Here is a 14,252-nt window from a genome sequence, read left to right as displayed (position 1 = left end):
CCAGTGCGGATTGGTGGTTATTAACGACTGCTAATGCAGCCGGGACCAACGGCTTAACGTGCCTTCCGAAGCACGGAGGAGCTCGAGATGAAGCTTTTTTTTGTGGTCACCCATCCTATTACCGGCCTATGCGAAAGTTGCTTAACTTCAAAAATTGCAAACCGAGCGCGTTTACCGCTGCGCCACCGAGCTCCTCAACTCATTCAGCTTGTGTTCACTAAGCAACAATTGACGCTCAACATGTACGGCAACGTTGCACAACAGCAACAACAAGCCACGCGACGTTGCCAGCTGAAGCGCAACGTGTCCCGCGGCTTGTTGTTTATTTAACACTTTCAAGGACAGAACGTCTAATGACGTTCCGATTCCAAGTTGTGATACTCTCATACTACCTATTATGGACCATCAATGACCCATGGTCTCTGTCCGTGAAAGGGTTAAAGAGCATCGTCAGTTGAGCATCAATTATTGTCGCGTGGATAAGTGACGCGCAACAACACTAGTTTATCTGGCGACATGTTGTCGACGACAGACGCAGATGCGTAGACAATTTTGTTAACCAAAAGTTCCGCGTCAAATGTTACGCAGCTTAATGCATCCTTACACAGTTACATAAAATGACCAAACACAACCTATTGCACACATGTCGAGTGTGGTAGGAGTAACATGTATTCCTTCCATCCAATTCTGTCAGCAGTCACATCTCGGTACTCACACCTTTCACACACATATCATTCTTTACAAAATCCATCCACACTTTACCATTTCTTCTTCTAATCCTTTTATCCCCTGTTGGGATGTTGGGCTAGAATAATAGTTTACCACTCCACGCGACCTTTTGCAACCTCTGTAACTTGACCCCATGACATGCCGAGATTTTAATTCCCGGTCAACCGAGCGTCGCCAGGTCTCTTCGGGCCGCCCCTTTTGCGTTTTCCACGCGCACACCAAGTCAAGAGCTCGTCGGGACGGGTGAGACTTTACCATGTACATAATCATAAAATATATTATAGCATAAGGCCACCTTTGCCCACTTTTAGTTTTTCTGTTCCCTGTTTGTGTGTACAACAATAGTGTCTATTCATATATTTGCAGGCGATGTATTCTTGAAGTGATCCGTAATATTCGGAAATCTGACAAAATTTTAAGTTTTGTGGTGTCTTAGAATACATACAGTCATGAGCAATATCATGTACCCACTTTAGAACCCTGTCGCACTATCATATTTGACATTTAATGAGACTTACGAGTTAATTTATCAAAAAAGTTAATGTGACATGGTTTCAAAGTGTATACATATTAGTACTCGTGACCGTACACAAATTCACGCCCGTAATCCCTAGTCGGTTGGGTAGAGCCACAAGTAATCAAAGAACTTGCAGTCACTGTTGATACGAAGTCGTAAGATGGATATCATGAACCTTACGATGATATACACACTATGATCCAACCTGTAGAGCTGGTTGGAAGTACTTGGGAAGTCAGACAGGGCAAAGAACCGGACCCGTAAAATCAGGTTAGGAAGGTCAGACAAGAGTTACATACATACATAAACTCACGCCTATTTCAGCAAGCAGAGACTATGAAATTCAATTTGCTTCGATGCTGACATACATCCCTTGCTATCACCACATTCAAGACAAGCAGTTGCTTTTATAAAAAGCCGGACCTGTCAATTCTTTAAGCTAGGTAAGCGGACCCTGTGAAAATTGGGATGCACGATGCTCAACTAGACTTTCCCTTATATCCCTAATGTGCTACGTACCCGGTGTGGAGCAACGGGCAGCGGCGGGTCATTCTCATCCTCATCAGAGTCATCGTCGTCCCGCGGCTCGCGCGGGGACTCCGGCGCAGCGCTCGGAGTGATCGACACGTTCACCGAGCCAGAGTTCAACTTGCTGCTCACGTCTGCGGGGGGAGAGCTTGGTGTTAGAGAATACAACAAACATAGCATAGCATCACGCCTGTATCCCCGAAGGGGTAGCCAGAGGTGTATAGTCTACCCACTCCTCGCCAGCTGGTTTAGTCGATAAATGCCATATTCTGGAAATGACACACTAGTCTTAAAACGACTAATTCTATAAATGACAAAATCTGAAAACGCCACATTCTATTAATGACTTATTCTGCAAAAGACAGATTCTGGAAATGTCATATTCTATTATTGACAAATTCTACAAATGCCACATTAACGTGAAATGTAGGTTCATGCTGATATGGTGCTAAATAACAAGTCATTCAATACTTAAAATATTATTATTTCTTGTTTAATCACTATAACTTAAATTTTACAAAAATAAATCAGAAAAATAAACAAAATTAGACAGCCTCCGTGGTCTAGTGGTTAGAGCGTTAGGCTCACGATCTGGAGGTCCGGGTTCGATTCCTGATGGGGACATTGTCGAAATCACTTTGTGAGACTGTCCTTTGTTTGGTAAGGACTTTTCAGGCTTGAATCACCCGAAAAAGTAAGATGATTCCGTGCTTCGGAGGGCACGTTAAGCCGTTGGTCCCGGCTATTAGCCGTAAAAAACACCTCCACCAACCCGCATTGGAGCAGCGTGGTGGAGTATGCTCCATACCCCCTCCGGTTGATTGAGGGGAGGCCTGTGCCCAGCAGTGGGACGTATACATATAGGCTGTTTATGTAAACAGAATGTAGTAATTCTTTTTTTAATTGTCAAAAATCTTTAGATATTAAATCACAAAACAAGAAATAATAATATTTTAAGTATTGAATGACTTGTTATTTAGCACCATATCCGCATGAACCTACATTTCACGTTAATGTGTCATTTGTAGAATTTGTCAATAATAGAATATGACATTTCCAGAATCTGTCTTTTGCAGAATAAGTCATTAATAGAATGTGGCGTTTTCAGATTTTGTCATTTATAGAATTTGTCGTTTTAAGACTAGTGTGTCATTTCCAGAATATGGCATTTATCGACTAAACCAGCCCATTAACGTCACCACTGCTGGGGCACGGGCCTTCCCTATGGATGGATAGGGAGATCGGGCCTTAAACCATCACGCGGGCCCAGTGGGGATTGATGGTTATTAACGACTGCTAATGCAACCGGGACCAACGGCTTAACATGCCTTCCGAAGCACGGAGGAGCTAGAGATGAAAACTTTTTTTAAATATAATCTAAACACTAGAATAATACTAGAATAGTTACCAGAGAAGGGCGCGGGCGCAGCGGGCTTGCGGTGCGGCGGCGCAGCGGGCAGCAGCACGATGTCGGGGCTCTCCGCGTAGCTGCGGGCCTCGCCGCGCGGACGCAGCACGCGCTTGCCTGACGAGCCCTGCCACACACAATGCATGTACTACCGACATCATTGCGGTACACACTGTCTACATATGTAAACGCGACTAATACCGATGGCTTCCATCAAAAAACGCACCTTATGCCGACTACGTCGACAAACAATGGCCCAGATTCCTGCAGACACCTCTTAATTTTAATTTAAGTTATATCCGTCATTTTCTTATCCTCCGAAAAATAACAGTTATAGCTTAAAATAAAATTAGATGGTGTGTACTGAAATCAGCACCATTGCCAACCTTATTACAAAATAAAGTCTAAAGATAAATTAGATTTAAAATAATAATTCGCGCCACGAAAGAAGTCGACGGATTTAAATGTAACTTATTAAAAGGTCATAATAATTCTGTGCAGAATCTGCGAGAATAGCGCCGCGGCCGCGGACTTTATGATGACACAGACTGTAATTATAAAGCTAGTTTATCTTTTAGCCTGCGTTTTGTACACTTTGAAACAGGTTAAATGTCGCGTTTACGTAGATAGCGTGTATCATTCCGCGGGGAAGGTAAGATAGGAAAACTAATAAGGTAAATAAGTATATCTGTCTAATAATACGAACTATCGACTCGACGCGATAGAGGTTTATACTACGTTCAGAGATAAGAAAATTTTAAAGAAACCATGTCTTAAAAGGAAGACAAAAACAAGTTTATTGAACAGTATATTATAATCTCGTATCGTTTTGCTTTATGGTGTTTATTTAACATTTGCAATGAAAGTGTTAGTACTCTCAGATTTCTCTCTAAGCTCGAATTAGGAGACAGGGTATGCCTCAGTGAACTCGCCTTTGGGCAATTAAAACAATCAACCGCATGTAACTACAATCACAGAAACCTCTACGAACCCGCAATGAAGTGGTGATACTCCATGCCTTCTCCGGTTGTTGAGAGATCTGTGCACAGTAATGGATTGCGATGGAAGGCGAGTAGCGGTTCATGTTCTGGGAGTAACAAGTATGGAATGTCTTGTAGGTATATGCTAGGCAGCCTCCCTGAAGACAACTTACGGCCGCTTTTAATATAAAATCCTAAAGGATATAATAAGTATCAGGTATCAGGTGTTGGGTGGGAGCTGTGTTGAAGCAAAGTCGTGTAAGGTCTTAGAATTGATCATTTCATGATGTGGTTGACCATTTCATGAAATGGCCAACTTAAGTTGACCATATCGTTGAAACATCAATGTTTAATGATATATTAATCAACGTTTGGCCATATCGTTAATGTAGGCGGTGTCCATGCTATGTGGTCTAATAAAAATGCGAATGGTCGAATAATTTCCGAGGTTCAAAATTATGTACCTATTCGATATGGAAAATTTAACAATAACATTGATTCCTCGATTATAATAACAATCAAGTTTTAAATATAATCGACACCAGCGCCACTATCGGTGGATAATGTTACTAATTTTACGATATGATTGCCAACATTTGGCCATATCATGAAGTAATCATGCATTTAGTTGCTCATATCGTTAAACGTTTTGTGTTCATTGATCTGGCCAAACTACATTATGATGTGGCCAACGAATGATATTCTATTTCATGAAATATGACCATTTCATGAAATGATCGAGCACATCATGAAATGATCAATTCTATGATCTGGCCACGACACATACATATAATCCAACACAGCATAGAAACCTCATAGTAAGAAAAATATACCTAAACTGATCGCTTACATAAATCACAAAAACAAATAACGATCTTTCACTAACATACATAACTGAGACTTGAAACAGGTTGGCATGCAAAACATCCTTCCATTGAATTTCAGCTGATCAGAACTGTGTCAAAGATGCATTGTATTATGGACTATCCGTTTATGTTTTTTTGACATCATTTTACAGGGCTGAAATTGAGGTGTTATATATCTGATGCAAAGTCGTGGGCAGAAAGCTAGTTTCAGACTAACACGAGTATTTTTAGAGTTTTGCCACAAATGACATTAACTACTTGGCCGGACAAATGGGGAGCGCTGAGGGAAGGAGACGCTGCGTGATACGCGGGGACGCACTATGGATCGAAAAATGGCTTTCATAGACAGAGATTTCATATTTTAAGTGACGGTTTTTTTCTGGATATGGCTTCTATTACCTATTACTATATAGGAAAATGATACCAGAGTTGATGCTGTGCAAATGCGGATGAATTATATTTTTTTTTTGAAAAAATTGTATGGAGCTACTATGAAAAATTCGATTATCTCGAAAACGATAAAAAAACCGTAATATCCTGCGTACTAATTATTTATGATTTTTTGACATAACTCATAATGGTTTGAGATGCAATTTTTTTTTATTGCAAAATAAAAAATATTTATTTTTTTATTAGAATCGGTTTCTTTCAAGTAACACAGGTATTTAACAACATTATAATACATGATGGCATCACGCCTGTATTCCTGATGGAGTAGGCACAGGTTTAAGTATACCCAAGCTTCGACAGCTATGTTTGAGGTAGATATTTGTCAACACATAACAAGTCATCTAACGGCCACGAAAGCAAACTTTGAACATGGTTAAAATATTATTATGATTATGATTATTCATCTTCTCTTTTATTTAAATTACCAATAAATAAAATAAACCTCCACTAATGCTTTTTAATGTTCTGTATATAATACTAAATATTTAACAAAATATTAAAAATAACATTTTTTAGGTTAGGCTCATTAGATTGCAAATCATCACCTATTCAGAATCATTAGAAAATGTAAATCGTTGTAATTATGTAATTACTTACTCAGACTAATGAGTCTTCTAACGAGAAGGGAATACAATTGTTATACTGTATTTTAAGCATATTCAAAGTTTGGTTGCGTGGCCATTAGATGACTTGTAATGTGTTGACAAATGTCTACCTCAAACATAGCTGCCGAAGCTTGGGTATACTTAAAACCTCTGCCTACTCCATCAGGAATACAGGCGTGATGCCATTATGTTTTACAATGTTGTTAAATACTGTGTTACTTGAAATAAACAGTTTCTAATCAAAAAATAAATATATTTTATTTTGCAAATTTAAAAAAAAAATTCGGCATCTCAAACCGTTATATGAGTTATGTCAAAAAATCATAAATAATTAGTACGATAACCATCTGTCAGGATATTACGGTTTTTTTCGCCGTTTTCGAGATAATTGGATTTTTCATAGTAGCTCCATATAATTTTTTCGTAAAAAATATATAATTCGTCCGCTTTTGCACAGAATCATTTTCCTAAATAGGTAATAGAAGCTACATCCAGCAAAAAAACGGCCACTTAAAATTTGAAATCCCTATGTCTATGAAAGCCATTTTTCGATCCATAGTGGGACGTGGAACTACGCGTCGCGCGGTAAATTCAAATATTTTCGTCTTATAGTAAAAACTTAGTAAGCGACTTTTTGAAAATAACATTCTAATGTGATTTCTGTTAACCTGCCGACACTAGTTTCTATCCATGTAAAAAAAGGTTACGTATTCAAATGTCTAAAGTTATAAAATCTAACATCAAATCACCTAAGATTAAAATACCTAAAATCTAAATACCCTTTATACATAACACAACACCTACACCCATGATAAGAACTTATTAGTTGGTTAGGTTAGGTATTTAAAAATTTGGTCCTTAGACTTTAAGTATATGAAACATAGCTAATTAAATGTTAGGTTTTTAATTTTAGACATTTAAATATGTAACCAAAAAAATAGTCTCAGTACCTTTACCTGGAATGAAAAAAGAATTTAAAAAGAATGTAACATGGCTGTTTCGAGGTTTTGTTGATGAAAATCATGACCTAATGTGATTTATCAAAAAAGTGATTACAAGGTTTTCACTATGAGGCAACAAATGTATGTCAACATATAAGGATGTTAATGTACCAGAATTATCACCAGAATGCTCCCAGGCTGGAGGATGTTGAAGAACGTATAGGCGTGCTCTAACGAGAGGACATCTAAGTTACTTTGTTACACCCAGACATAAACTCGCTATTGGTACCCACTATGGTGACCAAAAATGTAAGAAAAATTCATACCCAGTTTTAAGCTTTGGTCTAGTAACAAATCACAAGAATTAATTCACCTTCTTACAAAGTAAAGATTTTTAACACTTAGTTTTTCTATGGTCAAACAAGATAGGGTATTATCTTTCTAAACCCACATACATAAATTCACGCCAATAATTCCTACTGGATGGGACTGTAACATATCAAAAGATAACTTGCATACAGCCACCACTTTAGGTCAGGGCTTGAAAGTGGTTGAGGTACCTGTAACACTTCTTACCGGTATGAAATTATAGTACCAATTTTTTATTGGTCCAGAAAATCTGTACCATCATTCTATACCCGTATAGTAACAGTAGCGTACCCTGAACCTTTACAAACCCTACTATAAAGTATTAATGCCCTATATGTTCCATAAAAACACTCTTTAATCATAATAAAAAATGCAAGAAAGTCTACTCAAATTGTCATTAGGTTTCTTATCTACTTCAATTAACAAAATACCATACTTACTCTATCAATCTATCCATTTGTAAGCAAAACAAAAGATTGACAATATTACTTTAAATTCATTTGTTAATTTAAACTAAAATTATATTACCCCTCTTTTTCATTTCATTTATAGAAACAACTTTTTTTACAGACTGTAATCTGCAAACTTATTGTAATCCTTAGGGTATGCAACACTAATCACAAAATATGAATTCAATACTAGTTTACTATCACCCACATGAATAATTTTGAAGTTATTTCCTTAAATTGTTTAACTATAAATATATTCATAGTAAACATAACCAATAATGTAGCATAAGGATAACTTCTCTATGAAATAACAAGTAAATATATTTCTTCTTCTTTACCTAGAGAAATACTATATTACCTACACAAATATTATTGTTGTTTATGCTGAGATAATACCTTTAGTGTTTATTTTATTAATATTTTAGTGAGGTTTTCAATAAATCCTATCACAGGGCATTATTGAGAAATCCTATGAGGTGGGCATAGTCACCCTGGTAGATGGAATTGGAATGTGGACTTACCGGTGGAGGTGGTTGTGCTGGTGTTATAGTCAGCCCGCTGGCAGTCAATGCTCGGAGCTCACTCAACTCCGGAGGTAAAGACCTGGAAAATGTTAAATTGGAATATTCAATTTATATTGTATAGAATGCGAAAACTATATAAAATAATTTCTTCCTAAAATATTGTATACACTTTAAAGTTATAATATTGTAATTTTGTTTGTAAATAGATACATAAGTTGGTGAAACATATGTCCAACAGAAATTCATAATTGCCTAAATACCTATCTCCAGCTAGCATGTTAGATTAACACCATATGCAAAGGAGATTTTTAAGATTTAAGGAAGTAAATAAATACATTTGTAATGTGATAAAAAGTTGTAATGAACATTACCTGACGCTGAGATCCACAGCGGAGTCGTCGACGTCCATTGTTGTCCTGTATAACAACGCGTCAATCAATCAATTTGCCAAAAACCAATTTACGAAACTTATTCACATTCACATCACAATGACACCTGCACGTGAGCATCTTATCAAAATTACGTGTAACTTAACCCACTAACGGTTTAACTAATTAGCATAAAGCGATAATTATTACAAATATTTATTTAGATCAGATAATTTTGGACAACACACGGCCGGGAAGAGACAAGCCTCCTAACTCCAATGGTCATTTCGTCAACAACAAAACAAATGATTGCCGGCCAAATAAAAAATGACTCCCACAACGTAAAAATTTAAACTATCTGTTTAAAATATTGTATTTACCTATTTCATTGGGTTTGGTTCGTATATTTTTATCCTAAATCAAACAAACTCTTCACTTCACCAAGCGTGCGACGTCGATTATTTCTTTTCTTTTTCTACTCCACAGACTAAATAATAAAGTGATGTACCGGTGCGCTGTTAGCAAGTCGATCGATTTTTAGAATTAAGTTCATAGTTGTAAAATTATTGTTAATAATAACGTTAATTATTGCCAGATAAAATTTGCTTTTTGTTATAAATAAAACAAAAAGCAAATTTTATCTGGCAATAATTAACGTTATTATTAACAATAATTTTACAACTATGAAATCAAATTTATTATTTATTAAAGCACACTTTAATTAAATATTTTAACAGTGGTGGCTGTGTATGTATAACTATCAAACTTCACAAAATATAAGCTGAACTGGTTTAAATAACAAGGACAAAAGATACACAAAAATACTATATGCTTCTTTATCTGACTTTCTGAAATGACCGATCAGGAAATATATCAATCACATAATACTTGGAGGTTATGTTTTGATTGGGTTGTATTGTGATTTTTAGGAATATTCAAATTGCATTTGTAAGATGCCGGGACCAGAGTTATTATCGAGCCAGGGGCTCCGATTAGACGGGCGTAGACCAAACGAACTGCGTCGTATCAGGTGTAAACTAGGCGTCTTTACACAACCAGATGGGAGCGCTTATTTGGAACAAGGAAACACTAAAGTTTTAGCTGCAGTATACGGACCTCACCAGGTAAAAGCGGCTCAGTATACCTACTAATCATATTTGTACTTTTTGTAAATCATTAATTATCCATTTATAATGTGATATAGAATTTACTCAACACTCATTTCTCAATTTCTAGGCTGCCAAATCCAAAAGTTCAACAGAAGGAGTTGTAGTTAACTGTCAGTATAGCATGGCTACGTTTTCCACAGGTAAATTAAATCATTGGTAAATTATTTATTGGTTAATTTGTGACCTTGATAATACACACCTCTGCACTATAGTCAAATGATGGATCCCAAGTGGTCTAAGAACTATTTGTATAGTTCATGCACTATGTCAGATATCCGTCGTCCAATACATATAAAATACACACATAATAATTTAATTTGATACATATAATAATTTTCTAAATTCTCTTAAACCATTTCAAGATTACAAAGTGAAAAAGGGTATCTAATAGCTGCTAATTGATACGTAAGTGGATAGTTCTTCAAGCACCGCAAGTCATTCTCATTACTGTGAATGCAAAAATATCCTAGAAACTATTGACAATATACTTAAGTTTTAACTGATTATTTGCACAAATACCAAAGTTAATATTTTTGCGTAATAAGATTGACCACTGGTATTTGAAGAACTACCCAAGTAGGTAAGTATGCATATCAAATCAATTGAGGGTACTTATGAACAAAACATTATAAAAAGACCCCTGTTCTAAAATGTCATATTCTGGAAATATGAGGGTAGAATATCGATAAAATATTTAAATTACGTAGGTACTATCCATCGAATACCACCATTCTAAACCCCAACACTTCATGTCCCAATAAACAAAATAAAGTTCAGTTCAGAATTCGGGAACCCTGTCATAAACATTTTGCTGCGAAAATCTATCAGAACTGAAACTATTTCACTTAAAACTCACATTTACTGGAAATCATTCCCGTTACATATTTTCCACTGCCCACATTTTGTCGTATGAAAACCTGATATCTTTCGAATGAGGTAAAACAGATCGACTCACCAAGGTTTATAAGATCCGATGAAAGAACCATTGGACAAGATGGTTCAGGTCTTCGGCAGTGCTGCGGCTGGATTACCACGTGCTGCCACGATGATACCATGATGATGCCACCACTTTACGGCTGCTCCTCATCCTGCGCCATTCGCATCGCCGTATGCAATGCATCTGTAGCCACATTATAACATTCGCATAACTTTCTTTCAATCACAAAAGAATAGAAGACAATCTACCCTCTATTAAATATGTCGTAAAAAAATGGACACAGGTTAATGTATTCTAACTGGATATAGATTAAAGTATTAATTTCGTCGTTAAACTATAGAGAAATAATTGCAGTGCTATCGTCTAGCTTTGTTTTTTGTTTTTCACGCAACAATTGGGGTAGCCAGAGGTACATCCATCGCAAGTGAACTAACTACCCACACTTCATCGAGCTATCGCAAAATTATTTTCACAGTTAATTTAGTGTAGTAGCACTTCTCTGGTTTCTTTTCTTCTTCTCTGGACAGCAAAATAACATTACTGGTGCATCACGATCATCAACAATAAGTAACAGCATGAAAATAACTCACCGTAATAAAAAACAGATTTCAAATTCTTAACGCCATCACCTCTCACAGGTCCAATTCTAACGAAAGAGGTATTCTATCCCATCCCGGAGAAGAATTGGGATGTGTAGCCGTGTTTAGTATCACGAGAGATCACTATAAAGTTGCCTAATAACGTTACACAGTTCATAATAATTAAGCGCGCCTGTTCACGTTGGAGACGTGTGTTCACCACGACGGTCGCGTCTCAAAAGACTAATTCGAACTGCATCCGCTACCTTGTCGACTCTGCTCACGTGATGGCGCCACTTGCGCGCAACTTCACAGCGCGAGCCCGCCATCGGTACAATGTACTCAAAACAGCAACCGTATTATCGATCGACATAATGGGGATAAAGGCGTGATGTTATGTAATGTAATTACATTTCAGGTGAAAGAAAAAACCGCCCCCGCGGTGATCGCAAGTCTCAGGAGATGTCTATGCACTTGCGACAGGCGCTCACAGCTGGCATTAAGACCGAACTCTACCCGCGCAGTCAGATCGATATCTACGTCGAGGTTTTGCAGGTGAAGTAGTTATAAGATTAAGAAGAATTAGATTTTAAATAGAGTCTGCTCGCTAGAAAGCTTTAATGAAATACTGAAGTCTTTGATAGTAATAATATTTACTGTGGTGATAGAATGGATTTACACATATAACCGCCGCGCCGCCGCCGTGGTGGTCCAGTGGTTGAGTATTGGGTATACGATCCGGAGGTCCCGGGTTCGAATCCCGGTGGAGACATATCACACAAATAATTTTTTTCTAGTTGCAGACTGATCACCCGATTGTCCGAAAATAAGATAATTCGTGCTTCAGAGGGAACGTTATGCAGTCGGTTCCGGCTATTATATCAATTATGTAGGCGTTAGCGGTGTTTGGCGTCTCAATTATAACCCTGATACTAGGGTTGCCGAGGTTAGTAATCCACATCACAACCCACACGATTGAAAAGAAGCATTTTTATGGTTCTTCAATAAACAATAACGACCTCCGTGGTCCAGTGGTTGAGCGTTGGGTTCACGATCCGGAGGTCCTGGGTTCGAATCCCGGTGGGGACATATAACAAAAGTCACTTTGTGATCCCTGGTTTGGTTAGGACATTACATGCTGTACACCTGATTGCCGTTGTTCCCTGTTACTACTTACTGTTGTAAGTGCGTAGTCGTTACACGAGTCATGTCAGGGGCCTTTGGCGGCTCAATAATAACCCTGACACCAGGGTTGATGAGGTTGGTAATCCACCTCACAACCCACACGATAGAAGAAGAATAAATATTACACAGCTCAGCAGGCTCCGCACACGGCGCGCGGCGCGAATTATTGGTGGTTTCGACCAATAATAGACAGTGGATAAAAGTATTACAGCCTTTGGTCGAAGCCCTCGATATAATTCGGGAGGACTGACCGCTTTTAAACTTAAGTTTTTAACCACCAGGCGGATGGAGGCGCGTATTGCGCAAGCGTGAACGCGGCGACTCTCGCCCTCGTCGACGCGGGCATCCCGCTTCGCGCCTACGTGTGCGCATGCTCCGCTAGTATGGCGTGGCGCGCCGGCCAGCCCGCCCCGCTGGTGGACGTGGGGCACGTGGAGGAGGCCGCGGGGGGAGTAGTGCTCACTGCTGCCACGCTGCCCTCTACTGGTGAGTTTTGTGTCACACTCTATATTCAGCATAGCCTAGCCAGCCTACCCCACTGGCGGACGTGGGGTATGGAGAGCCGGCAGCTGGGGCTTGGTCTCTAGTGGGTTCCATTGAGACCTTATTATTCAGATGTTAACTGGGGATATGGGAAAATCGGGATAATGCTAGGGAGATGATGATGACTAGGAAATTCATTAAACATACATACATAAACTCACGCCTATTTCCCACCTAGGTAAGCAGAGACTATGGAATTCCATTTGCTTCGATCCTAACACACTTCTCTTGCTTTCTCCACATCCATTAATCGTTGAATACACACACTGAATCGAAGCGTCAACTTTATATATTTTGTCGAACCTCTCATCCGGCGAGAGAAACCTCGGCACAGGGCCCTATAACCATAGCGACGGATTACAAAACTGTGTGTTCCACTGCAAAGCAAAAGCTCTTTTGTTTTCCACAGACGACGCCCGCATAATCTCTATTAGGGCAATCACCTTTGGATGTGATGAACTGTGTGGTTGTAAGGTTGACGACCTTGATGTCAGGGTTATTGACCCGCCAGACTCCTGTGATGAAACAAACTGGTTTATTAGCAGTCTTAAATGTAAATATATTTTTGTTCTAGGGAGCATAGCGCTTCTGGAAATGTCGCATAGACTGCACATGGATTACTTTGACCTAGTGCTCAACAGAGCTCTGCAGGGCTGTAGAGATATCAATGTAAGTACCCAATGGGGTGGGTAGACACCGATACCGACCCCGCCGGCATAGTCGACGATTTCCCTCAATCAGCGCTTATCGCTATCGACCCGCTAGGGTCGATTAATTCTATAAAATATTTTTCCTCTCAAACGACGCCCTGAGCAGAGGTTCGGGCGCAACTGGGCACCCTCAGGCCTGTTGTCTTAGACGTTGTACCGGGTGAGAGCCTTCAGCGCTCCCCATTTGTCCGGCCAAGTACTTAATGCCATCTGCGGAAAATCTAAAGAGTATCAGTAGTTAAGAGTAGGGTATATTCCTTGACCACAAGTAATCAGAAAATTTTAACAATATTATTTTTCTTTCAGGTTATATTAGATAAGGCAGTCAAAGAACATCTAGCTGAGGGGTGGACTAAACAAGATGTTATAACGATATGAAATATAAAGTTGTTTAAA

At 38.6% G+C, this 14,252-nt stretch overlaps 2 protein-coding genes across 4 annotated transcripts in view; one reads left to right on the top strand and one right to left on the bottom strand.

Annotated features, from left to right (window-relative positions):
- Window positions 1-11,752, bottom strand: part of LOC126377526 (transcriptional repressor p66-alpha) — a 27,634-nt gene extending 15,882 nt beyond the window's left edge. For 2 of the 3 annotated variants that reach the window (XM_050025310.1, XM_050025312.1), the window contains exons 1-5: window positions 9,115-9,210; window positions 8,738-8,782; window positions 8,364-8,445; window positions 3,183-3,309; window positions 1,766-1,908 (exon numbers count right to left, since the gene is read on the bottom strand). In XM_050025310.1, the coding sequence (XP_049881267.1) occupies window positions 1,766-1,908; window positions 3,183-3,309; window positions 8,364-8,445; window positions 8,738-8,775 (390 nt within the window). In that variant the 5' untranslated portion in view covers window positions 8,776-8,782; window positions 9,115-9,210. Of the gene's footprint in view, window positions 1-1,765; window positions 1,909-3,182; window positions 3,310-8,363; window positions 8,446-8,737; window positions 8,783-9,114; window positions 9,211-10,858; window positions 11,024-11,430 lie in introns of those variants that run through there. The other variant, XM_050025311.1, reaches the window with a different exon arrangement.
- On the top strand, window positions 9,605-14,252 carry LOC126377594 (exosome complex component RRP41). The gene is made up of 6 exons (XM_050025408.1): window positions 9,605-9,858; window positions 9,971-10,043; window positions 11,837-11,973; window positions 12,885-13,089; window positions 13,721-13,815; window positions 14,163-14,252. Exons 1-6 carry the CDS (start codon window positions 9,688-9,690, stop codon window positions 14,232-14,234), a joined length of 753 nt encoding a protein of 250 aa, XP_049881365.1. The 5' UTR covers window positions 9,605-9,687; the 3' UTR covers window positions 14,235-14,252.

This window comes from Pectinophora gossypiella, chromosome 23, assembly GCF_024362695.1.
Source record: "Pectinophora gossypiella chromosome 23, ilPecGoss1.1, whole genome shotgun sequence".
NCBI lineage: Eukaryota > Metazoa > Arthropoda > Insecta > Lepidoptera > Gelechiidae > Pectinophora > Pectinophora gossypiella.
The sequence above is the reverse complement of the archived record's forward strand: the minus strand, read 5'-3'. Positions and strand labels throughout refer to the sequence as shown.